At 37.5% G+C, this 23,719-nt stretch overlaps 6 protein-coding genes across 13 annotated transcripts in view; 3 read left to right on the forward strand and 3 right to left on the reverse strand.

The window, feature by feature from the left end:
• The window catches only part of LOC104773352 (phospholipase A1-IIgamma), a 5,744-nt gene extending 4,442 nt beyond the window's left edge, over positions 1-1,302 (reverse strand). Inside the window, exons 1-2 of the mRNA XM_010497940.1 lie at positions 829-1,302; positions 13-396 (exon numbers count right to left, since the gene is read on the reverse strand). Of these exons, the coding sequence (XP_010496242.1) occupies positions 13-396; positions 829-1,125 (681 nt within the window). The 5' untranslated portion in view covers positions 1,126-1,302. The remainder of the gene's footprint in view (positions 1-12; positions 397-828) is intronic.
• Positions 1,303-6,762: 5,460 nt separating this feature from the next.
• Positions 6,763-10,308, forward strand: LOC104773354 (protein CHUP1, chloroplastic-like). Its single transcript, XM_010497942.2, has 6 exons — positions 6,763-8,221; positions 8,417-8,548; positions 8,633-8,814; positions 8,911-9,022; positions 9,780-9,917; positions 10,005-10,308. Exons 1-6 carry the CDS (start codon positions 6,962-6,964, stop codon positions 10,134-10,136), a joined length of 1,956 nt encoding a protein of 651 aa, XP_010496244.1. The 5' UTR covers positions 6,763-6,961; the 3' UTR covers positions 10,137-10,308.
• On the reverse strand, positions 10,280-11,704 carry LOC104773353. Its single transcript, XM_010497941.1, has 5 exons — positions 11,561-11,704; positions 11,073-11,142; positions 10,810-10,932; positions 10,632-10,720; positions 10,280-10,535 (listed from the first exon to the last, which is right to left on the reverse strand). The coding sequence occupies exons 2-5, from the start codon at positions 11,137-11,139 to the stop codon at positions 10,440-10,442; spliced, it is 375 nt and encodes a 124-aa protein (XP_010496243.1). The 5' UTR covers positions 11,140-11,142; positions 11,561-11,704; the 3' UTR covers positions 10,280-10,439.
• Positions 11,705-11,862: 158 nt separating this feature from the next.
• On the forward strand, positions 11,863-14,549 carry LOC104773355 (probable inactive dual specificity protein phosphatase-like At4g18593). 7 transcript variants are annotated; one of them, XM_010497943.2, is made up of 5 exons: positions 11,863-11,962; positions 12,187-12,456; positions 12,576-12,614; positions 13,831-14,085; positions 14,180-14,549. In XM_010497943.2, exons 2-5 carry the CDS (start codon positions 12,201-12,203, stop codon positions 14,374-14,376), a joined length of 747 nt encoding a protein of 248 aa, XP_010496245.1. In that variant the 5' UTR covers positions 11,863-11,962; positions 12,187-12,200; the 3' UTR covers positions 14,377-14,549. The 7 variants fall into 7 exon arrangements, with proteins under 7 accessions (XP_010496245.1, XP_010496252.1, XP_010496246.1 ...); XM_010497950.2 differs by lacking the exons at positions 11,863-11,962; positions 12,187-12,456; positions 12,576-12,614 and adding an exon at positions 13,169-13,405 and having other exon boundaries at positions 13,789-14,085; XM_010497944.2 differs by lacking the exons at positions 11,863-11,962; positions 12,187-12,456; positions 12,576-12,614 and adding an exon at positions 13,169-13,405.
• Positions 14,550-14,771: 222 nt separating this feature from the next.
• LOC104773357 (pollen-specific protein-like At4g18596) lies at positions 14,772-15,586 on the forward strand. Its single transcript, XM_010497953.1, has 2 exons — positions 14,772-15,029; positions 15,119-15,586. Exons 1-2 carry the CDS (start codon positions 14,858-14,860, stop codon positions 15,463-15,465), a joined length of 519 nt encoding a protein of 172 aa, XP_010496255.1. The 5' UTR covers positions 14,772-14,857; the 3' UTR covers positions 15,466-15,586.
• A 15-nt stretch (positions 15,587-15,601) lies between these two features.
• LOC104773356 (scar-like domain-containing protein WAVE 5) lies at positions 15,602-23,346 on the reverse strand. 2 transcript variants are annotated; one of them, XM_010497951.2, is made up of 7 exons: positions 23,179-23,346; positions 22,407-22,570; positions 22,069-22,192; positions 21,842-21,974; positions 21,534-21,601; positions 15,896-21,424; positions 15,602-15,780 (listed from the first exon to the last, which is right to left on the reverse strand). In XM_010497951.2, the coding sequence occupies exons 1-7, from the start codon at positions 23,337-23,339 to the stop codon at positions 15,747-15,749; spliced, it is 6,213 nt and encodes a 2,070-aa protein (XP_010496253.1). In that variant the 5' UTR covers positions 23,340-23,346; the 3' UTR covers positions 15,602-15,746. The 2 variants fall into 2 exon arrangements, with proteins under 2 accessions (XP_010496253.1, XP_010496254.1); XM_010497952.2 differs by having other exon boundaries at positions 15,603-15,780; positions 22,407-22,590; positions 23,179-23,284.
• Positions 23,347-23,719: the final 373 nt, after the last annotated feature.

Here is a 23,719-nt window from a genome sequence, read left to right on the forward strand (position 1 = left end):
ATTTAAACGGACCTGGTCACGAGCATTGGCCTTAGTAAAAGGTGATCGTTCATCTTGAGACATGTATATTGAATACCAACCTTGATGAATTTGAACTTGATCATTTTTCTCACCGAAGATTTTCTTGGCGTTCACTAAACCGAATTCGAAGTCGTTAACCCATTCAAGCGGTTGAACTGAGCCTCTCCAAGCAACCACAATATCTCTCCGGCCAAGAAGCGCCGTGCCTTGGTCGTCTGTTACCGCCACGTAACCCATCCAATTCGACTCCTTTGTCCATCCCTCACGTGAAACTGGGAACAATAGGAATGACTCAGGCACGTGGACCTGTGATGTCGCGTATAGAAACTTCGTCACTTTGTACTTTGTGTACGGATGTGCTTTCTCTAGACCCACCTGCGTTTTAAGAAAACAAAAACGGTTTGCATCATTGTTTCTTGCATAAGAAGAAAGTACCTTTTCCCTTTATTTATTAAATAAATATACTTCTTGCTTCGATTGGTGACATTATAAAATAGTATAAAAAATGAAAACAACATATGTGGAGTAAGTTGTAATATATCATATAGTATGTACACTCTAACAAATAAAGCATATTCCATCATTTGGGTAATTTACACCGTTTTTGATTGACGTAAGATGAAATAAGGCATATTGCATCATTTGGTTAATTCCACAAAAGTATATGATGGATGGGTATAACAAACTAACCTTGGCAAATAATAATTAAGGAATTTCAACTTTTCACGTTTCACAATTCTAAAAACTGTACCGATCGATCAAAACGTTAGATATGTAAACTTTTCTTTTCAATTTTTCCGATGATACCTTGGCGAAGAAGTCTTTTCTAGAGTAGATGCTAGCGCCAGCAAACTTAGACTCGGTGTTGATATTGAAAGTATCATAACCTGCTTGAGCCATCTCGCCATAATGTATGATATACTCCCGGAGATCTTGATCCAACGGCTGTAACATCCCTTTCCAGTGGTTTAGACCGCTCAGATCTCTCCATCTCTTTGCGAATTCTTTAGCCACTATCAATTTCTCCTCCTCCTCTTTCTTCTTCCTCTTCATGATTCTCTTGAAGCTAAAACACCTCATCGCTTTCTTGTCTTCTTCCTCCATAATCAATCGTTCAGATATATCTCTAAAGTTTATTTGATCAGAGAAGAAGCTCTTTGAGTTAAAGAAGATGAATTATGTTGAAAACTTTAGAGATGATAGCTGGTTTGATGATATAAATATTTAATCGCGTATCTTAGGCGTGCTGCAGAGGAAGCATCGTTCTCGTTATATTTGGTATTAAATATCAAATTTGTTTGATAGACAAAAAGTTTAAGTTTCTTAATATATCTGGAAACAAGTTCTTTTTAACGTTTAAGGAAAGCAATAGCTCATCAAACAAACGATTCCTTTCTTTTCTTATAATCTTCTTTCACTTTTCTGTCATGATCTATGCTATGACTATGACTATTCGAGTTGGATTTGACCAAACCAACCAAAAAAATATATAAAAGGGTTCGATGTAAAATTGGTTCAATTGAAACTATACCGAACCTTACCAAACTTGGATCAAGCTATCTATCTATATTTGCTAAACCGTAAAGTCAAAATTCGAAGAAAAAACGAATCGAGCATATCTACTATCATATATATTACGTGAAAGCATGAGTGTGGTGTCACTAATTGAGTAAATTGTCAATTGCTTGTAAACGTGGAGCAAGCTATCTAACGTAATACTAATATATGCTTTAAACAGGTCGACACAAACTTCTTTGGAAAAAGATCATATATCTATGCGATCATTTAACTATAGAAAAATATTTAAAAATGATTTGCAACTAATTTCATACAAATACTTTGATCTTATCTTAAATTATAATATAGTCGATAGCCACGTATAGCTCCGAAATTGACGGTCATATCATATGTGTGTTACCAACTAAAAAAGTCCACACGTTGATACATTACATGATTTCAGATCACAATTATATAGATTGATTTGTTTTTTTAAAAATATTTTCTTATCCGTGGAAGCTTCGTAACATGGATTGGAGGTTTACTAACTAAAACCGTGCACTTATTATCACGTTATGCAAATAAGTTGTTAAATAAATCTAAAATCCATAGCGGGTTTGTGCATATTAATAATAATGTTTCGCATCATAGATATTTTAGTACTCAAAAAATATGTGTTGTAACAAAACTATGAAGACAGGCCTTTTACAATATGGGCTTGAAGCTTTCATTTTTCGTCCATATATAGGGCCTAATTTATTCTCTTCTACTTGTTTTTTAGTCTCTCTCCCACACCAAGTTTAAAAGATTTGTTACATGTGAAACTTGACCGTCATAATACCAGGCCCGGCTCTAAGGGTGTGCAAGCGGTGCACTAGCACAGGGTCCCCAAAATTTTTTCCTTATTTTTTAGTGTTTTATGATGTATTTTTAAAAAATCTAGAAGAAAAATACAGAGAACAAAGGGCCCTTTTTTGGTTGGAGCACAGGGACCAAAAAAATATTGAGCCGGGCCTGCATAATACTATATAGAAAAAGCCATCATACTATAGGATAAATAAATGATTGTACAGCTGCAGAAAATCCAAATGTACAGTACGTAATAATTGGTGTACAATGTTAAAGTATGACCATTTTGGTGAAAAACTAAAAATGGTCCTGAGTCCAGTGCATGGCTTCACAAGGATCATTGCACTACTGTCTCCACAAAATTAGTCACATACACACGTGTAATTATAGATGAACACAGAGGTTGTGTGTTACCCTCACCCTCAGGCCTCAGCGATAGGCGTTAGGGTTTGTCGAAATTGGTGATATGATAGACCCTTGTGAGATCCTTTGAAATGAATGAGCTTTTTGGATTAGCCTTAATAGTCTCATGGGTTTAACAGGGCTAATTAATCTGTTAGAGTTTTGAATAATCATTTTTTTCTTACCACCCAAATATACTAAATTTAGAATATTTTTTAAATAGATTAATTAGTAAATAACAAATACGCAAATTACTAAATATATGATAGAATTTAATTAGGTGTAATATCATTTTTTGAAATTTAATATTTGTTGCTCAATTTTTTAAAATTTTTTTTTAAGAAAAGACTCATTTACAATGTGGGAAAAAACTGAAGTTGGTGAAACTTAAGAGAAAAAAGCTTTGGAACCAGAGTAATTTCACAGTGGAGAAACCTAGAGGGTCGAGAAAATCATTTGTTTAGGGTGATGACTGATGTTTATGATAAACGATCTTCAAACCATATGTGCAATAGTCCGTTAAACATACGAGTTTTTTTTCGTAACGTAAACATATAAATTTATTCGTAATCGTCTTGTCAATGATACGTGAGATGTCGACTGTCGAGAGCCAACTTTGTTGACGTCGTTTTTATTTCTTCTTTCCACATATGATGGATCGTGGTTTGGAAGATCATCCTAATCAAGTTGTGGTCCAATTTTGTAATTGTTGTGTGTTGTGAAGTGGATATTGAATTCTGGTATAGAATTTTGTCACTAAAACCAAATTGTGAATGTGTAAAGATACCCGAAAAAAGTGTATTATCATGGATGACATATGATTTGATAAAAATCTAATCGCATTTGATTTCAAATAATTTTTTAAGTATTGGGTTTTGTATCTTAAACAAATATTGAAGTCGACCAAAAAGAAATACATTATTGAAGTAAATTAAAGTCTTCCTGCTCAAAGTTGTAACAAGGAACAAAAATGCTACCTATAATTGGACACTTTTTTCTCTGTGACGGCACCTGTATTTGGAAACATATACTGATCTACGTAAACTACTCTTACATCATAGCATAATATTCGGTTTGAACTTAGCAAGTATCTATTATCTGGTAATATATAGCTCACTTCAAAATTTGCAGTTTGGTGCTGCATCATCTGTTGGCGTTGATATTGATCCCCTGGCAATAAAATCTGCTAGTCATAATGCAGCTCTGAACAACATTCCTTTGGAGAAACTGGAGCTGCACCTTGCACCAAGTGAGAATAGCTCTTCTGGAAGAGAAACACCATTGCAAAAAGAACAGTTTGACGTGGTCATTGCAAGCATACTCTTAAACCCGGTTATGGAACTAGCAGATCATATAGTTTCATTTGCAAANAATCATAGCATAATATTCGGTTTGAACTTAGTAAGTATCTATTATCTGGTAATATATAAACTTTTCTTGTTTAAGAATGCCACTTAGAACGATTACAGTTGTCAAGGATCTATGTAATGGTGTGATCCTTATAATCTTAGATGGTGGGGTGCATATACTAGACCCACAAAAGAACCTAACCATTCTAATGCCGTGTTACTGAATACCACTCTTTGGTTCATTTAAAAGAACACTAAAATTCGTAGTATATAAATATACAGTTATACACCCTAACGTTGATTTAGAAATATATATGTATTGGCTATTAGATTAATAGGGTTGGTACATTGATGACTGATGGAGTAGAGATAGATATGGATACCATTTTATTTTCTTGCTTAGAAGCATAAACAAAAGCATGTGGGAAGAGAAAGCTCCCTTTTACACCTCTAATGTGGCTAAGAGTCCCCAACACAAATCCTTTTCATAAATTCACACATACAACAAATTTCCATGACATAACCAGCAATTCAATAGAGCCCACTTTTGAGAAACAAAGATGCAATACTCAAAATAGGAACAATTCTTTTAATACGTCTAATTACAATTTTGTTAGTACACAAGTCAGCATCACCAACTTCAAAACTAATGAATCTTATTTAATTGAGGAGACGACCAAAAAAAATTAAATGTATATATTGTTAAAGATTTTCATCTTCTGATCCAATATAAAAACCCTGTAACAACGATGTAATCAAGTATAAAACAAAATCATGGCACCATAATCAGAAATTTAAAAATGTGTGTATAAGATATAGTTAGGTATGTGTGCACATGTGTTAATATGTATAAATTTGTGTATATTTTGTAAGTTAAAGCAAAGTATAGAAGAGACAAGATGTTGATTTTTTGTAAAAGGACCACCTTCAAATATTGTTACAAAATACATATACACACACATGGATACATGTATGCCACCCCCACTAGGTTATGTGACATTCTTTTCAATTCTCTGTTCTTTCCCCTTCTTCGACGCTGCTCACATTAATTTCCCCTTTCCCTTTCATAGTTAGTTAGCTAAGCTTTTTCTCAATAAATCAATCTAATCATTCTCAAAAAGACCAACCAGTAAACACGTATACCTTCTTCCTTTTGTTTTTTTGTCTATCTACATTTGAACATCAAGCTACTTAACTGTTCGGCGATTAACTTTTGTCTGTGAAAATTGGAACTATGTCGAAATTAATTGGGGAAATTTTTTTGGAAACGACACGGTTTGTTTAACTGGGAAAGTTATTGAGTTAAACAAAACTATAAATTTTCAATCCTCTTAGGCTCTAAAGATGAAACATATACAGTATATAATATTGGTAATTAAAAATAATTATCAAATAGTTTATAAATTTACTCAAGATTACTACAATCAATATGTTGCAATGAAAGGTCCAATAGTATCACAATATCGTCATTTTATTGATTTATTCTATCCATTTATTTTATAATTAGTACTACAAGAGTAATACTGTAAGTAATAAGAGCTAGTATATAGTGTCAAGTATTTTTATAACATTAAAAATAAATAAATAAATGTCTCTGAATTTGTGTTTGATCAATTTACGAAAAGAAGGGCAAAATCAATATGATCTGTGCTGACAAAGTAATGCGGGAAAAAGTCAGTATAAAACAGCTCTTCTCTCCCAAAGTGTTCTACGTTTGAACAATAATAATACCGAGTCTAAGTTATGATGGTGTAATAACAACGAATCAGCTATACTAGTAATATTTAACAAGCTTTTATCTTAGATGTGCCTGATTAGATTATTGGGTCAAGTCTTATTTAAACTTTGAATTATAATCAAACACTTATTTAAACTACGGCTATTTAGATGATAATGACTCAAATTTAAAGTTTATTAACTCTGTGGTGAAATTATGGTTTTTAGTTTGAAAATCACCATCAGAAAATATTACTACCAAACGTTATGCATTTCGTACAGAAAACAACTCTAAAACAATGATGTTTGTGGAAACCGAAACAATGGTACTTTTACCGTGTAAAATTTAATGTGGGGGTTTAAATCAGACCTTAAGTAGCATTAAAATTAATGTACACTAATGTAGTTACTTTACCATTATTAAATCTAATCGTCAATAACTCTATAACCGTTTATTGTGTCTGTTTGTTAGCCATTTTTAGAGCTAATATCATAACAGTTATTTACCATAACTTCTACAGAAACGAGTTTAGTTACTAATTTCTTGGAAATAAGTTATTAGTACCATACTATTACGTAAAAATAAATTAAAAAGGTAAATAATCCCATCATACTGATCATTCTCAGTATTGCCGAACCGAACACAAACTGAAAATTGTCAAAGACAAAGGTAAAAAGAACCGAGAGGGACCAAAGACTTAAAGTGTAGTTTACTTTGGTTTTAAAATTTGAAAATCTAAGATGAACAGAAGAACGTTCCTCGTCATCTGTGCACTCTCTTCTTAAAAAAATAAAGCATAGTTTCAATTTCATTCAGATTATTATTCTTCCAACGGTCGAAAAAGGTAAAAATCCCAATTTATTATAAAAATACATTATACAAAAACTATATTTTATATTTTTATTATCAATCCTTCCAAACAAGTAAGTCTCTCATCCTTCTTCTTAATCCCAAAGGCCCAAACTTTGAATCATCACTATCACTCTCTCTCACTCAAGAAACTGCACGGACAACGACATGCTTTTAATTTCCATGCAAATCACTCTTTTCTTCTCAAGAAACCATTTTTGAAAAATTGAAACCTTTTTTCCTCTCTTATCAGATATCATCATCAAGACATCAATCAATGGTGGCCGGTGGTAAGGTTCGTGTAACAATGGGTTTTCATAAATCATCACCTTCCACTAAAAAAACCAAAGACATGACTTCTCCTCTTCCTTTACCTCTCCCTCCTCCACCTCCTCCTCCGTCTCTACTTAAACCGCCTTCTTCCGGTTCTTCTACTAAACCGTCTACTAATCATCCTGGTAAACCGGGTTTCACCCGCTCTTTCGGCGTTTATTTCCCACGCGCTTCCGCTCAAGTCCACGCTGCTGCTGCCGCTTCTTCACAAAACGGCGTCGTCTCTGAGCTTCGTCGTCAGGTCGAGGAGCTTCGTGAGAGAGAGGCTCTGTTGAAAACAGAGGTCCTCGAGCTTAAGCTTCTCAGAGAGTCCGTTTCAGTTATCCCGTTGCTAGAGTCGCAGATCGCTGAGAAGAGCGGCGAAGTCGAGAGTTTGAGGAAAGAGACGGCGAGGTTAGCGGAGGAGAACGAGACATTACGGCGAGAGTTTGACCGGAGCGAGGAGATGAGGAGAGAGAGCGAGAGGAGAGAGAAGGAAACAGAGGCGGAGATGGTTGAGCTTCGGAAACTTGTTTCGTCGGAGAGTGACGACCACGCGCTCTCGAATTCGCAGAGGTTTCAGGGTTTAATGGATGTGTCGGCGAAGTCGAGTCTCATCAGAAGTTTAAACCGGCTCGGGTCGATGAGGAACATACCCGACCCGATTCAGAGCCAAGAGAACATCAAGAGCGTTTCTTCATCCGGCGACGCCGACGGCGACATTTATCGGAAAGACGAGATCGAGAATTATTCCAAGAGCTGTAACTCGGACGAACTCACTGAGTCGACGTCACTCTCAACCGTCAGATCTAGGGTTCCGAGAGTCCCTAAACCACCGCCGAAACGGTCATTTTCTTCATTATGTGATTCCACGGAGAACAGAGCAGATCCTCCACCGCCGCCGCAGAAATCAATTCCGCCTCCTCCTCCTCCTCCTCCCCCTCCGCCACCGCTTCTTCAACAACAACCACCACCTCCGTCTGTTTCCAAAGCTCCTCCTCCGCCTCCTCCACCGCCGCCACCGAAGAGTTTAGGCATTGCGTCGGCGAAAGTGAGAAGAGTCCCGGAAGTCGTGGAGTTTTACCACTCGCTGATGAGAAGAGACTCAACAAATTCTAGAAGAGATTCCACCGGCGGTGGCACCGCCGCAGAAGCGATACTCGCTAGCTCCAATGCCCGAGACATGATCGGAGAAATAGAAAACCGATCGGTTTATCTCCTCGCGGTAATTATCAAATCTAGCTCTTCAACCGGTTCGGTACATTTCGGTTTAGTTTCTTCAATCTCTGACTTTGGTTGCGTCAGTGAGAATTGACTGGTCGTTTCGTTCCACTTTTTCCTCGTCCTTTTCCAAGTAACTACTTTCAAAATTTTAAAAAATCATAAACCGGTATTGGTTTAACTTAACCGAACATTGCAGATAAAAACCGACGTGGAAACGCAAGGAGATTTCATAAGGTTCTTGATCAAAGAAGTAGAAAACGCTGCGTTTTCAGATATCGAAGACGTTGTCCCCTTCGTCAAATGGCTCGACGACGAACTCTCTTACTTGGTATGAAGAAAGATTTCTTGGTTTGGCTATGTGATTATTAGAGATTTGAAATATTGAAATTATTTTGATGTTTGGTTTCTAAAGGTTGATGAGAGAGCAGTGTTGAAACACTTCGAATGGCCGGAGCAAAAAGCCGATGCGTTACGTGAAGCAGCGTTTTGTTATTTCGATTTGAAGAAACTCATATCAGAAGCTTCTCGTTTCCGGGAAGACCCTCGTCAATCTTCAGGCTCTGCTCTTAAAAAAATGCAAGCTTTATTTGAAAAGTAAAATTAAAAATCCAATCTTTGATTCATTCATTTTTTAACTCTTTTAATTTGAGATGAGACTAATCAAAAGAATCTTTTGGTTGATGTTAATAGGTTAGAGCATGGTGTTTATAGTCTCTCGAGGATGAAAGAATCGGCGGCTACAAAATTCAAGAGTTTCCAAATTCCGGTTGATTGGATGCTCGAAACCGGCATTACTAGCCAGGTCAGCAACATAGCCAATCTCGAGATTTACATTAGTGAGATGCTTCTTCTATGTTTCTTTCTTGCTACTAGATTATAATATTGCTTCTTGCTTCAATTGGTCATGATCAATATACTTCCCAAATTTGTGTGCAGTTATTGCGTTTTGATTGGCATATAGAAAACATATAGGTCACAAGAACAACAATTCTTATGGTCCCCAATTTTTGATAAAAGTCAATTGTTGAGGGCAGGGCAATTGTGAAAAATTGTTGTTTGTTTGAGATACTGTCTTCTTCACTCTATTATTAGTTTTTTTTTGCTTGTTTACATGGTGAATGAAACTATTATGTACAAGATGACAAATTCAGATAGATACAAATTATTTCAGAAAAAGTAAACTTGTTGGATACAGTGTTTTACTTTAATGTTTTTGGTGGGGTTTTTCCTATGTGCACGCCTGTGATATTTTCCGAGATTTTCTCATATTGTATCTTCCTGTCTGTTTCCTTTGTTTTCTTGCTTCGGGATTCATGAGATTTTTTAATACACATACGCACACACCACAAGTAACAAATAGACAAATCAATAGAGAGATTGGAATCTGATTCTCTAATGACTTTGGATGCCTTCATTCTCACTCTTTCAAGTTTTAATGTTTAAGTCTAGTGTGCTTAAATAAGTTACCCGAGTCTCATATTTGTTTAGTATAAACTTAGAATATGGGTATGTTCAAGTTTCGTATTAAGTGTGTTGTTATGTTACGAATGTGATTTCAGATTAAACTAGCATCCGTGAAACTAGCGATGAAGTATATGAAGAGAGTATCAGCAGAGCTTGAAGCCACTGGAGGTGGTGGTCCTGAAGAGGAAGAGCTTATTGTCCAAGGCGTTAGATTCGCATTCCGTGTTCATCAGGTAAACTTAAAAGACCTTGATCATTGGTTTAGTGTTTGTTACAACAATTGTTTTGCTCCAAACTCTTGAAACTTTGTTTTTGTTCAGTTTGCTGGAGGATTCGATGCAGAGACAATGAGGGCATTTCAAGAGCTAAGGGATAAAGCAAGATCATGTCATGTTCAGTGTCAAAGCCAAACACATCAACATAAACTTTGTTATCGATCTACCCCTTGTTGAAGAAGCAATCTTAGCTTCATATATATCCAACCTCACTGTTGTCATTATCTCGATCGATTCAATTTGTTTTTTTTTTTTTTTTAAATCTAGACCGATAACTCTTGTGAATATACGTTCTTTTCTTGCTGAATGAAAAGAAGAGAGGATGAAACAGTTCATAATCAATCGAAAACCATCTTTGTCATATGTACTGCTAATAAAAGTTATAACAGAAAATGTCTCAGAAAGACAGAAGTAAAACTAAATTCCATTATCCTAAAACCAAGAACTCAGAGCATGCACTTTTAAGATTACACCTCCTAGTTACACAACCACCCAACTATCACTTTTGTCACTTTTGTATCCCGCATCTTCGGATTCAGACCCATCACCATCAACTGCATCTTTAGAGAGTTCCATCTGAAAACAAAAAGGAAGGACGTATTTGTTAGGACAAAGGAATTAACAAAAAAAAACAGAGTTGAAAGACATGTCCTGAGAAACAAGAATACACACCATTTGAAGAACTGCTGCTTTCTCCATTTTAGCGTTGGGCAAAGCTTCAACAACATTGTCCACAATAACATATTCGTCATCTGAATGACCTGATCAAAGACATAAAGAACGGATTTAGTTACCCCTTTCAGATAAATTCGCAACACTCTCGTTTTAAAGGAAACAAAACTACAATTACCTTTGTCAGCCTCCTCCATTGCAGAGTCACCTTCATCATCAGATGAGTATTCGTTGTAGAAGGCAAAAGTATCAAAAGGAGGCAGAACCCTAAGAGGTCGAATCAAATATGGTAAGGGCACTCCTGCAACAAAAAATACAAAATCAACCAAGACACATAAATTTCCAAATCAATAAACTCAGAGCATGAAACAAAAAGGAACCTCAAGGATAAAAATCAAATTGTTGGAAAGACTAAACCGTGACACAAGCAAATCAACTTACCATTACAGCCTTTCCTCTTGCGAGAATCCATGAGACAATCGACATAAACTGGTTCCAACTTCGCCATGTCCTGATTCAGAACAGTAATTCATAATCAATCAGGTGAAGCAATTGCAGGAACTTACTTATATGAGAACCAAAGAGATCAACCTAAACCTAAAGTACCCTTAAACAAGATAGGAAATTTTATCAAAGAACCCTATACAGATTATTAAAGTTTGTAACTTTGTATACCCAATCGACTAAAAAAGATTGAAAATTTTATGAAAGAGCCCTTCAAAGATTAAGAAACTTATCATCTTTGTACACCTGATCGACGAAAACATATTAAAAACAAGAGATTCAGATCGTTCGAAGCAGAGATATACAGGAAAATTACGCCGCAAGCAAAAAAATAAACAAAGTAAACCCTAGTTTCCGTAACCATACCCTCGAAGGAAAATAAAAATAAAAAAATTCAGTGTCAAATAGTTAGGTATGATAATTACCTTAAGAAGATTAAAGATGAAACTGCTAAATCAGATCTCTAGAGAAATTGGATGGTCGTTCGAATTATCAAAACAATTCAGTCAGGGGAAGAAGAAGAAGAAGAGCAGAGAGATTTGCGGTGGCTATAAAACTTGAGATTAGGCAATGCTGGGATGTGTTATTAGCGATATAAATAGGGTTTAATTAATTATTTTTGTAGCTGACGTGTCACTGATTAAACCAAATATGCAAGCGGTTTAGATTCCTTATAAACCGGTTCGGTTTACACTATTATTATTTCTTGACCTCTCTCTCTCTCCATCTTCCTCTTCTTCTTCTTCTTCTTCTCACTAATCCAGGAAAAAATTAGGGTTTTATTCCCGCGGAAAACTCACCGGAAATTGTCTCAATTCGTCTTCCGGGTAATGTTAAATCACAAGGCTTTAGTAATATCTGTTAATGTTTAACGTCTGCTTGATTCGTTTTTGGTAGCTATGTTCTTCTCTTTGCTTCAAGATATAGGGATAAATACTTTTGTTTTGACTTAGATAAATATGAAATTTTTTATCGATTTGATTAGTCTAGGTTTTGTATCTGTGTTTCATCAAATGAGATAAGACTAAAACATTTTTGTGGGTTGTTATAGAATTATAGAGAAAAATGGATACAACAAGTCCTGCTGTGTTTGTGAATGGAGCTTTGTTGAGAAGGTACATTGGTCAGAAAGTGAGAGCAGTGATTCAAGTAATCAGGTCAGACATTGGATCGGTGATTGGTAAATCGACTGATGATCAACAGATTGTTGTTAAAGGTTCGCCTCAACCTCCTTTAACTAGTTACCTTGAGGTGATTGGGATTGCTGAGAGTGACAACACCATTCGTGCTGATGTTTGGACCAACTTTGGTGATAGTTTCGGTATGTAAATCTAGTGAAAAAAGTCCTTTCCTTTAAGCTCTCTCAATTGAGTTTTATTGGTTTACTGTAAGATTTGCAAAATTCTTTTTCGCTTGAGTTGGATCTTGTTTTGGTTGCAGATGCACAGAACTACAATGAACTATGTAAGCTTGCAAATGGTGAGTTTAGACACTTGTTTATCTAAATTACAGGGGTACTGGCGATACGGATGGAAGCTATTTCCAAGTATTTAATCTTGTTGATTATTCAGGTTGGAGATAGTTAATATATGATATCTAGTGTTGAAGCTCTTCTGTTTCATGTGAACTAGGGTTCTTATGGTCTTTGATTTCTTATCATAGCTTTCAGATTCAAGGCAAACTATGTTGGTTAATCTAACTATGAATCATATATATGTTTCTTGATTAATGTTTTGGTTCTCATTGCTTCTTTTTGAGTCCATCACATCTGGATGTCTTAGATTGTAAATGGCCTAATGAAAAAACACGCACACTTTGTTGGAAACAAAAATTTACACACACAAGTACACAACTCAAAAATGTTAAGGAATCTGGAAAATTAGTAATAGTATTTTGTAAAAAAACAAAAATTCTCTTTTCTGAAATACGATCGATCATACACAACAACTTCGAAAGCCCACGGCCCATCCAACGTTTCTTTAAAACGACATCGTTGGAGGCTGGCTTTAAACCGGACTATTGAGAGATTTAACCATCATGGAAGAATCATAAGACTGACACAACCGAAGTAGAGTCACAAAACCTTTAAACCTAAACCGGAGAAATTTGGTGACGAAGAAGAAATCAATCAGTTTTGGCAAAGGTGATTGCTTTGGTATTTTGTGTGTTTTCTCGTGGAGGGTTATAGATTTCACTTCTAGGGTTTTGCCTGGTTTGAGCTGTTGTTGTTGGTACTGTTCTTCTTCGCCGCTGAATCTATTACTTTTCGGGTAAATCTTTACTGTTTGCAACTTGAATGTCATATGCGTTGTTTCTTGGTTAATTCGTTTGTAACCGTGTATGAGGTTAGTGGCTGACTCGTGTATGGATTAGAGGAAATCAAATCAATTGTTGTTGTAAAAAGCTGACAACTTTACTAGGGATTTGAGAAATTAAGAACATTTACATAGGATCATTTTGTTGGTAGATTATAATTTCTCTGTGATGATGCAATTTTGGACTTGTGGGTGGCTCAAAAATCGAAACTTTTACTCGATTTAACTTGAACATCTCGTTTTAGTCTCGTTTGTATTACTATGGCATTCATTGTCCATATTAACTGTGAAACTGGGATCTCTCTTATATTGATGCTGAACTGTTTGTGTATACTCAGATTGAAACTTAGTCTGAGTATTCTCTTTCTTTAATCTTGAAGCTAGAGCTATGACTGAAGTGCAAATGGAAATGGAGGTAGAGACCAATTCTTCTTTGCAGGAGTCTGCCGTCCCGAAGCCTCAAGTCATATACAGATGTAAGAAATGCAGAAGGATAGTAGCTGTTGAGGAAAACGTTGTCCAGCATGAACCTGGTAAAGGTGAAGAATGCTTTGCTTGGAAAAAGAGAAGTGGAAACCCTGAACAAGTGCAATGCTCTTCTATCTTCGTCGAGCCTATGAAATGGATGCAGACAAGTGAGAGAATCTTTCTTAATAATTCCTTAACAAGTGAAAGAATCTTTCGTCCAGTTTCTTTCTAATGATCTTATTTACATTTGATTTTTAACAGTACATGATGGATTGGTGGAAGAGAAGCTTCTTTGTTTTGGATGTAATGGTCGGTTAGGTTATTTCAACTGGTCTGGGATGCAATGTAGCTGCGGCGCTTGGGTTAATCCGGCTTTCCAGCTTAATAAAAGCCGAATAGACGAGTGTAAATCCGAGTCAAACCTGCCAAACCCGAACCTAAAGACAGAAACTGGATGAAAGGAGAAGATGTTTAACTCTTGGATAATAAGATCAAAGGAAGCCTTACTATTGTATTCAATGTCCTTAAGGGGATTTTAGTTACAAAATCCAACAAAGTTTATTAGCTTAATCTCAAAAGTGTTGTTTGAATTCAAACATAGAGTTAGTTATGTGTATTTCTTTTTTCTTTTTGGTTCATTCTAATTTTAGGAGGAAACCCCAAGACAGAAAAAATAGGGAGACAAAAGGTTACACATATGGAAATTAGAGGCTATAATTAAAACAGTTAACAAACTCGGTAATTAATTTAATTTACCATTGAACGATTAGTTTCTAATTAGCTAAAAATAACTACTGGTTTTCCTTTGTATAAAACCGAACTTTGTGGCTCTTGTGAATTAGTTGTCCTCTTCTCTAACAACATCTCAAGAAAGAAAACGATTACAAAAGAGAAGAGGTATCAAAAAAGACCAGAATCTCTAAAACATTTTCAAACAAAATGGCATCCAAAGCCATCTTCTTCTTCCTTGTCTCCGCCGTGTGCCTATCCTCCCTAGCCAGCGTGGCCGTCGCTGACGCTGATGACTTTGACCGTTTCCAGATTCAGGGATCGGTTTACTGTGATACATGCCGTGTCCAATTCGTTACCCGTCTCAGCAAATTCCTTGAAGGTAACATTTCCATACATTTATCTACACATCGCTTCTATCTATAGTTGTTGTTATGGTTATTATAATTTCTACATTTGTGAATTTTTTAGGAGCGAAAGTGAAGCTAGAGTGCAGGAGCAGAGTAAACGGAACCGTGACGTTGACAAAAGAAGCCGTAACAGACAAGTCAGGGAGCTACAAAATGGAAGTGACCGGTGACCACGAGGAGGAAGTTTGCGAGCTCGTGCTCGTTGAATCACCAGACAGTGAATGCAGTGATGTTAGCAAAGAGGCTTACCTACGTAACGCCGCTAAGATCAGCCTGACCGCAAATGACGGAATCGTCTCTCACGAGACACGTATCGTTAACCCTCTTGGTTTCATGGTTAAGACTCCCTCAGCTGAATGCCCCGCTGCTTTCAAGGAGATCGGAATCGTCCCTGACGTCACTTTCTAAATGTGATGGCGACTTCAAGATCGTCATGTAATGTATTATTTGTTTTCACGAAAAGCAAAAAAGAATGTAATTTGATAAAATACAAAAAAAAAATGCGGTAATTAAATAATTTATTATCTTTTTGTTTCTAGAGCGTCAAATTTATATTTCTGATTTATAAAAAGATTTGTTTTTTTACATGAAATCAGACAATTGAAATGACAGGAGGAATGTACAAGTACAACAAAGATTCAATTGTTAGATTTCTTTGATTTTAAGTTCATCAAGACACTATCACCGATTTATCTTTCACCACCGTCATCTGTAGCTAACAGCCTAATTAACAGTGAAGGATTTGTTCGTTAGTCTCATGAGGCTAATGATCTAAGAGTCTACGACTAACGCAGATGATTTAAGGGAACGAAAGGAGAGTGAGTTTTGCTATAAGTACCCGGGAGATTGATCTTGCGTATTCTTCAGAACTGTGTTTGCTTCATTACTGGGACTGCTTTTTGGTTGGTTTGGTGGCCAATCACGGATGATCTCTAAGACAGATGGTTTGTAATCTGGCACTGGTTCTTGCTCGAGTCTTGAAGATGTGGATTGATGATCTACGGCGTCGTAGCATGGAAGATCCAGAAACGAACCAGAGAAAGAACCCATGTCGCCATGCCTACTTCTCTCTCCAACGTGCTTCAAGCTTGATATAGATTTTTTAGGACTTTCATCAGATTCCCACAGCTCAGAATCCGACAAACAATTGTCTGACACACATGGAGATGACTGGCAAAAGGTATCGCTGTTGTCGTCGTCATCAGAGTTGCTAGCCTCTGGAACCAACTGAAACGTAGGGAACATATCTGCATTTTCCCCATTGTACTGAGGTTGGCTTGGGATTCTCAGTTTCAATTTGGGAACTGGAGAGGCGTCTTTTGGGTTGAATGATATTTTCATATGTTCAACCAGAGGTGATGAAGTCGGCGAGCCAAAGAGAGATGATTCATAATCCAATTGCTCCTCATAGCTTGAGTCACCACGAGTTTGTTGAGACTTGTTTTCAGCTGCTACTCCGGTATTATAGCTACTACTAGGTAAGGATTCAAATTTGCAACTCGAAGAAGAGTTTCCACGAAACCCAGCCATGAGTAGTCTATGACTTAAGCCAAAGACTCTGAATGATGTTCCAGTGCTCTGTAGGTGAGAGGGACTCAACATGTTGCTGTGCTGTTGAGATGCAGGATCTGAAACAACTAATGGAAGTGAGCTTTTCTCAGTATTCTCAACTGATCTACTTGCTGATTCCTGCTTCCTTGTAGAAAGAACACTAGCTTTGTTGATCTCGTTCTGTAAATGTTCGCTTACCGAATTAGGCTCAGCAAAAACTGGAGGTTTCAATGGCGCAAGTCCAAGGAGTCCCCCATTGCTCCATATACTTACTGATTCAACATTTGTACCATTTGAAAGAGATTCCCGAGTATCTGAAGAAATTGTGACTGTACCACCACTCAAGGGAATTGTTCTTTCAGCAGATTCTGATTCCGTCAAACCAGTTTTCTGATTCATAGAAACGTCAGATGCTGGGTAGGATTCATCATACGCTTCACCTTCTTTTACCAAGATGTTTTTAGCAGGAAGATCTGTTACCAAAGATGGTGCGGCAACATGCATTTCTGGTTCTTTCAAAGAGGGATAAGTGGTATCCGGAACTTCTGGTGAGAACTTTTGGTCGAAAATAGCTTCTGCAAATAGTAGAAGTGCGGCATCGTCCAAAAATACCTTTTGGTCAGGAATACCTTCCGCCAAAGCCAGATATGTAGCAACAGGTTCTTTTGGCAGACTATCGCCGTCGGGAACATGTAATTCAGGGAAGGTTTTGTTGTGTGGACCAGTTTCTGTTGTGGAGCCAGGAGCTTCTGCGTCTGGGATCTTTTCATGAAAACCAGCTTCGGCCAAGGAACTATCCATGGCAAAAGGTTCTTCAGGGAAGACTTTGTTGTGTGGACCAGTTTCTATCATGGAAACAGGAGCTTCTGAGCCTGAGATATTTTCATCAAAAACAGCTTCTGCAGAAGTTGGACATGAAGCATCAGGTTCTTCTAGAGAGATCTTTTCATCGCATACAGCTTCTGCCAAAGACGAATATGTAGGCAAGGGTTCCTCTGGCAAGTTATTTTCCTTGGAAACAGCTTCTGCCAACGACTGATATATGAGGCCAGGTTCGTCTAGAAAACTCCTTTCGTTGGGAACGGCTAATTCCAAAAACGGATTTGTGCTTACAAGTTCTTCATGTGAGGTTTTCTCGTCCGGAACAGATTCTTCCAAAGATGGATATGTGGAATCAGGATCTTCTAGTGACGAGATCTTTTCATGACCAACAGCTTCAAAAAATGATGGATGTGTGTCATCATCAAGTTCTTCTTCTTGCAAGATCTTTTCTTCCTGCGATTCTTCCAGAGAAGGATACACTTCCAAAGATTCTTCTGGAAAGATTGTTTCGATAGGCGCGGCTTTTGTCATTGGCAGACATGTGGTGACAGGTTCTTCTGACAAAATCCTTTCATCAGGAACAGCTACTGCCAAAAACGGATTTGTGCTAACAGGTTCTTCATGTAAGGTTTTCTCACGCGGAACAGATTCTTCTAAAGATGGATATGTGGAACCAGGACCTTCTAGTTGCGAGATCTTTTCATCACCAACAGCTTCAGAAAATGATGGATGTGTGCCATCATCGAATTCTTCTTCTTGCGATTCTTCCAAAGAAGGATACACCTCCGGAGCTTCTTCTGGAAGGATTATTTCGATAGGCGCAGCATTTGCTAAAGACAGACATGTCGTGATAGGTTCTTCTGGCGAAATCCTTTCATCAGTAACAGCTTTTGCCAAAAACGGATCTATGCCATATAATTCTTCAAAAGAGCATTGCATTTGTGGAATAGCTTCTGCGACAGACAAACTTGTTGAATCAAGAACTTCTGGTGCGATGTTTCCATCACTTTCAGTTTTGGCACAAGATGGGTGTTTGGTATCATCAGATTTTTCTAGTGAGGTCTTATTTTTAGGCAATTGTTCCAAAGAAGCATACGTTTCTAACGCTTCTTCTGGCAAGACTTCTTCTATGGGCACCACTTTTGTTAAAGACATGCATGTGGTTACTGGTTCCTCTGGCAAAACCCTCTTATCAAGAATAGCTTCTGTAAAACATGGATCTCTGCCAACACATTCTTCAACTGAGATTTGCTCTTGTGGTACAGCTTCTGCCACAAGCAAATTTGTGGAATCAAGAGGTTCTGGTAAGATTTGTTCATCACTAACAGCTTCAAAAAGAGATGGATATGTGGCATCATCACCTTCTTTATGAAAAATCTTTTCTTCAGCCAACTCTGCCAGTGAAGGATACGTTTCCAAAGGTTTTTCTGGCAAGATTCCTTTAATTTCCGCAGCTTTTGTCGAAAAGAGATATGGGGTGACAGGTTCTTCAGGCCATAACCTTTCATTAGGAATATTCTCTGTCAAACACGGATTTATGCCCACAAATTCTTCAAGTGACATTTGCTCTTGTGGAAGAGCTTCTTCTAGGGACAAATTTGTGGAATCAGAAACTTCTGATGAAATTTCTTCATCACGAACAGCTTCAGACGGATGTGTGGCATCATTAGTTTCCGCATGCAAAATCTTTTCTTTAGACAATTCTGCCAAGGAAAGATATGTTTCCAAAGGTTTTTCTGGCAAGACTCCTTCAATTGCTGCCACTTTTGTCAAAGAGAGGCATGTGGTGACATGTTCATCTTGCAAAAAACTTTCATCAGGAATAGCTTCTGCCAAACACGGATTTCTGCCAACAAATTCATCAAGTGAGATTTGCTCTTGTGGAACAACTTCTTCCAGTGACAAATTTGTGGAATTAGAAACTTCTGATGAGATATCTTCATCACTAACAGCTTCAGATGGATCAGTAGCATCATAAGTTTCCTCATGCGAAATCTTTTCTTCAGGCAATTCTTCCAAAGAAGGATATGTTTCCAAAAGCTCTTCTGCCAAGACCTTTTCAATAGCCACGGATTTTTTCAGATGTGTGGTGACAGGTTCTTCTGGCGAGAACCTTTCATCAGGAATAGCTTCTGCAAAATACGGATTTACGCCAACAAATTCTTCGAGTGAGATTTGCTCTTGTGGAACAGCTTCGGTCACAGACAAATTTGTGGAAGTAAGAACTTCTGATGATGGATTCGCTTCTGGACCGGCTTTGGCACACGATGGACGTGTCGAACCAACAAATGTTTCTAGCAAGACCTTTTCTTTAGGCAGTTCTGCCAAATAAAGATCCCCTTCCAAAAGTTCTTCTGTGGTGGCAGGTTCTTCTAGTTCTTCTGTCAAGAACCTTTCATCTGGAACAGATTTTACCAAACACGGATATATGCCAACAGATTCTTCAAGTGAGATTTTTTCGTGTGAATCAGCTTCTGGCACAGACAGATTTTTCGAATCAATAACTTCTGGTGAAATTTTCTTTTCTTGAATAGCGTTGGGAAAAGATGGATGAACTGCGTCAGGTTCTCCTGACTGGGTCATAGTGTCAGACACAGATTCTGCCACAGCCAGAGTTTTGGGAAGAGATTTTACAGGCAAGATTTTTTCTTGGGGGAGGATTCCCGGTACATCTCGAACTGTCCTCGGCCAATCCTCACTCGAAAGCTCCATCCTTTCTGTAAAAGACGGAAATTTGGCAACAGACTCTCCTGGTGAGCTCTTTTCATGGATAACAGCTTCTGCGAGAGATGGATAGTTGGCCAAATGTTCTTCTGGCAGTGTCTTTTCAGCAGGAATTGCATCTTTCAGTGACTGACATAAGGATGTTGGATCTTCAGATGAAAAAATTTCATTAGAAGAGTCTCCTGCCAAAACGGGATGTTCAGCAACAGGTTCTTCTCGCAAAACTGCTATATTGGGAAAGGCTTCTTCAGCCAATAATGAAGGGCACATGGCAAAAAATTCCCAAGGCTTTTGAAAAGTCTCATCATGAGACTGAATTTTCCCACACACTGGATCTGAAAGGCGACAGGAAACATTAGCATCATTAGGAAGGCAGGAACCTGAACAAGATTCATCTAGAGGGTTTTCATGGTGTAGATCATGTGCCATTTGTTCATATGGTATATCTTCTTCTGACCCATCATTGTTATCACTGTTAGCATCTTCCGAACAATAAGTACTAACATCCCCAAAATAATGCTCCAGTTTTGGTTTTGGTACTCCATCAAGATCACTGTCCGATTCCGACTCGATTGTATTACGTGCATCCACAAACTCATCTACTTCACTTCCTTGTTCACTCTTATCTTCTTCTTCGCTCTCAACTACTAGTATTTCATCAATATTGTTGGCCTGACTCTTACTCTCTTTTTCTCGCACAATATCTACCTCATCTAACAAAATATGCGTCCTATCAAAGTCCCTTTGATTTTGCCTAACCCTGTCTGGTGTCTCTGGACCAAATTTTGACTCATGTATCTCTGACACTTGTTCAACTTTGCTGCTTTTCTCTTCCATCGGTTCATATGTTTCTTTTTTCTTATCAGGAACAACAGAGGCACAAGACCCATGTAGGTCTTCTGAAGGGTTATATAGGATATTATCATCTACAACAACAATGCAGCCTTCAGGAGCCACTGAACCTATTCCACCAGCAGGTTGTACGGAACCAGACAGATAACCCTCTACTAGCTTCACTTCAGGCTCATTAACAGGACTTTGATTGATGACATACTCGATATAACCTGAACCAGTTATAGAATCACGAGCTTTCGATGAATCTTGGAAATCTGATTGTACTTGTGCTTCACTTTGTTCTTGCGCATCTTGCAGTTGAGATTGGTCTATAATATCAGATAAATCCTGCATATTAGAGCTACGTGGCATGTCAACTGTGGAAGTACTCTGAGATGTTGTCTGTCTGTCATCAGTAACAGAACTGAGATGAGCCCTGCACAAAAATTCAGGTTAGCAAATTTAATTGTCAAGAGCAACTATACTGCATATTTAGAACATGAATTGACGAGAATTACTACGTCTATATTTTTCAAATCACCCACCCATTGGTTTCATCAGATGTAGACACAGCATTTGATCTGCAAATGTTTCTTTGTGGTAACCTCTTTTTCTGTCATTTCAGCGAAGCACAAATCAGATATAAAATTAGTTAAACCAGCCAAAAATGCACAACAATAAGAACCATAGCACTTGAGATGTCTTAAAAAATCATATTTTCTTCAGGTCACAAAGGTTCTTTTACAAATGGTATGGTACAGTTGTAAGAATTTGGAAAGACTTCATAAACAGAAAATAAACTCTTAGAATGGTTCAGGCAGCATAACGTAAATCCATTAAGATAATTACAAACCTTTCTCTTGCGGTGAGCCTGATCTCTCTGGACCTTGATATCATCTGCTTTATTGGGGTTGCCTAATTCCTTTCTAAAGAATGTTGGGTCAGAGTATTTTCTCAGACACGATCCAGGACCACCTATAGCAAATCTGCAAGAAGGAAGAAAATCAGCCACTTCAGAAGAAAGATCCAATGTATTATTTTCTATATTAGGATTAATTAAACTAAAAGCTTGTCTCTTACCTGTCAAGCAGATGCAAAGGAGGAGGATCTCTGCATTGTTCATAACTTTCCATAACACACAGTGGCAAATCACTCTGCACAAAATGACTATGTCCATTCCTTATACGAGGATGCCACTCAGTGCCTACAGGAGAAACAAAAACTTTTTAAAAATATATCATGCAAATTTGGAGGAAATGTGATCATAAAATCTTCCATCCCTTAACACAAGTGAGGTGCAGGATAAGAAAGCAAGAGTGGTACAGGGAAAAGGATAAAAAGGCATAGAGAACCTTCGAAACAGAAACTCAAAAATAAGACCAGAGGCCTATAGGTGAGGGGCATGAGTAAAGCCATACCTGCTGTGTATGCAAAATGAATGTGGCTTGTCTGTGAGAGCACAGCCTTTTCAAGAGGTGACAGCGCAGACTCTATCCGCCTAACACGGCTTGTCAATTTCTGACACCTAGACGCTGTAACAGTCACTTCTTCTTGTATGCCATTAAATACTTCTGCGGAAAATCTACATGTAAGAAATGCCACCTGGTTAAAGAACTCTCTATCAGTTTACATTCGCTCTGAGCAAACTTATGTTTTATTCCATGCAAGAGAGTTATAAAAGAAAGGATTTTGACTACGGGAGAATTAACATCTTCTTGCAAAACGCACTATGCAAAACTTTCACCAATCTCCTCGTGTATAGACAACACCAACAAGAAAGAAAAAAACTCATAATCCATGGTTCCCGTTAAGAAACTTCACTTTCTCATCATCAATAGATGAGAAGTTTACATAAATTAGCAATCTTTACTTTATTTGAACTATCCTAAACTCAAGTTAACCATGTTGAGGTTTCACCAGGATATTCACAAAATCAACACTTCACTTCCTAAGAGTCAATTAATCAGTTACTAGTTCCACGAACTGAGTTTTAAAATCAAAACTATTGCAAAAAGCCCTAAACCCCCTAACGGAAATCAAAATATAGAAATGTTAACTGAAACCCTTCAAACTCGAGCTAAAAATAAAATTGATGAGCTAAAACTAATCCTAATCACAAGAAACAAGCTACAAGTACCCCGAATTCAAAAAATCTTATATAAGGGTAATGCAACAGTAGGAGAAACTTACTCGGCGAGATCGCCTAACTGACGAAGTATGCCGATGAGTCCAGCAACTTCAACAGCGCCGAGAATCGCCTTGGGTTCCTCATCTTCCACGGCGGCGCTACGATTTAGCTCCGGCCCACCTAAGCTTAGCTCGTTCCGTATCTTGAACCTCACCAACGGCATTGTCTCTCTCGCTCNTGTCTGTCTGTCATCAGTAACAGAACTGAGATGAGCCCTGCACAAAAATTCAGGTTAGCAAATTTAATTGTCAAGAGCAACTATACTGCATATTTAGAACATGAATTGACGAGAATTACTACGTCTATATTTTTCAAATCACCCACCCATTGGTTTCATCAGATGTAGACACAGCATTTGATCTGCAAATGTTTCTTTGTGGTAACCTCTTTTTCTGTCATTTCAGCGAAGCACAAATCAGATATAAAATTAGTTAAACCAGCCAAAAATGCACAACAATAAGAACCATAGCACTTGAGATGTCTTAAAAAATCATATTTTCTTCAGGTCACAAAGGTTCTTTTACAAATGGTATGGTACAGTTG

Source organism: Camelina sativa, unplaced genomic scaffold (assembly GCF_000633955.1).
Source record: "Camelina sativa cultivar DH55 unplaced genomic scaffold, Cs unpScaffold00518, whole genome shotgun sequence".
Lineage (NCBI taxonomy): Eukaryota > Viridiplantae > Streptophyta > Magnoliopsida > Brassicales > Brassicaceae > Camelina > Camelina sativa.

Excerpts from the sequence above, each read along its gene's own strand:
- LOC104773357 (XM_010497953.1), top strand. The coding sequence starts at position 14,858 with ATGGCATCCAAAGCCATCTTCTTCTTCCTTGTCTCCGCCGTGTGCCTA. Across the intron at positions 15,030-15,118 it reads TCTCAGCAAATTCCTTGAAG|GAGCGAAAGTGAAGCTAGAG; the intron begins GTAACATTTCCA and ends TGAATTTTTTAG.
- LOC104773356 (XM_010497951.2), bottom strand. The coding sequence starts at position 23,339 with ATGCCGTTGGTGAGGTTCAAGATACGGAACGAGCTAAGCTTAGGTGGG. Across the intron at positions 22,193-22,406 it reads TCATTTTGCATACACAGCAG|GCACTGAGTGGCATCCTCGT; the intron begins GTATGGCTTTAC and ends TTTCTCCTGTAG. Across the intron at positions 15,781-15,895 it reads ACGCAAGATCAATCTCCCGG|GCTGTTAGCTACAGATGACG; the intron begins GTACTTATAGCA and ends ACTGTTAATTAG.
- LOC104773354 (XM_010497942.2), top strand. The coding sequence starts at position 6,962 with ATGGTGGCCGGTGGTAAGGTTCGTGTAACAATGGGTTTTCATAAATCA. Across the intron at positions 8,815-8,910 it reads ATGCAAGCTTTATTTGAAAA|GTTAGAGCATGGTGTTTATA; the intron begins GTAAAATTAAAA and ends TGATGTTAATAG. Across the intron at positions 9,918-10,004 it reads TCGCATTCCGTGTTCATCAG|TTTGCTGGAGGATTCGATGC; the intron begins GTAAACTTAAAA and ends GTTTTTGTTCAG.
- LOC104773353 (XM_010497941.1), bottom strand. The coding sequence starts at position 11,139 with ATGGCGAAGTTGGAACCAGTTTATGTCGATTGTCTCATGGATTCTCGC. Across the intron at positions 10,933-11,072 it reads CAAGAGGAAAGGCTGTAATG|GAGTGCCCTTACCATATTTG; the intron begins GTAAGTTGATTT and ends TTTTTGTTGCAG. Across the intron at positions 10,536-10,631 it reads AAGCAGCAGTTCTTCAAATG|ATGGAACTCTCTAAAGATGC; the intron begins GTGTGTATTCTT and ends TTTTGTTTTCAG.
- LOC104773355 (XM_010497943.2), top strand. The coding sequence starts at position 12,201 with ATGGATACAACAAGTCCTGCTGTGTTTGTGAATGGAGCTTTGTTGAGA. Across the intron at positions 12,615-13,830 it reads ACTATGTAAGCTTGCAAATG|CTAGAGCTATGACTGAAGTG; the intron begins GTGAGTTTAGAC and ends TTAATCTTGAAG. Across the intron at positions 14,086-14,179 it reads TATGAAATGGATGCAGACAA|TACATGATGGATTGGTGGAA; the intron begins GTGAGAGAATCT and ends GATTTTTAACAG.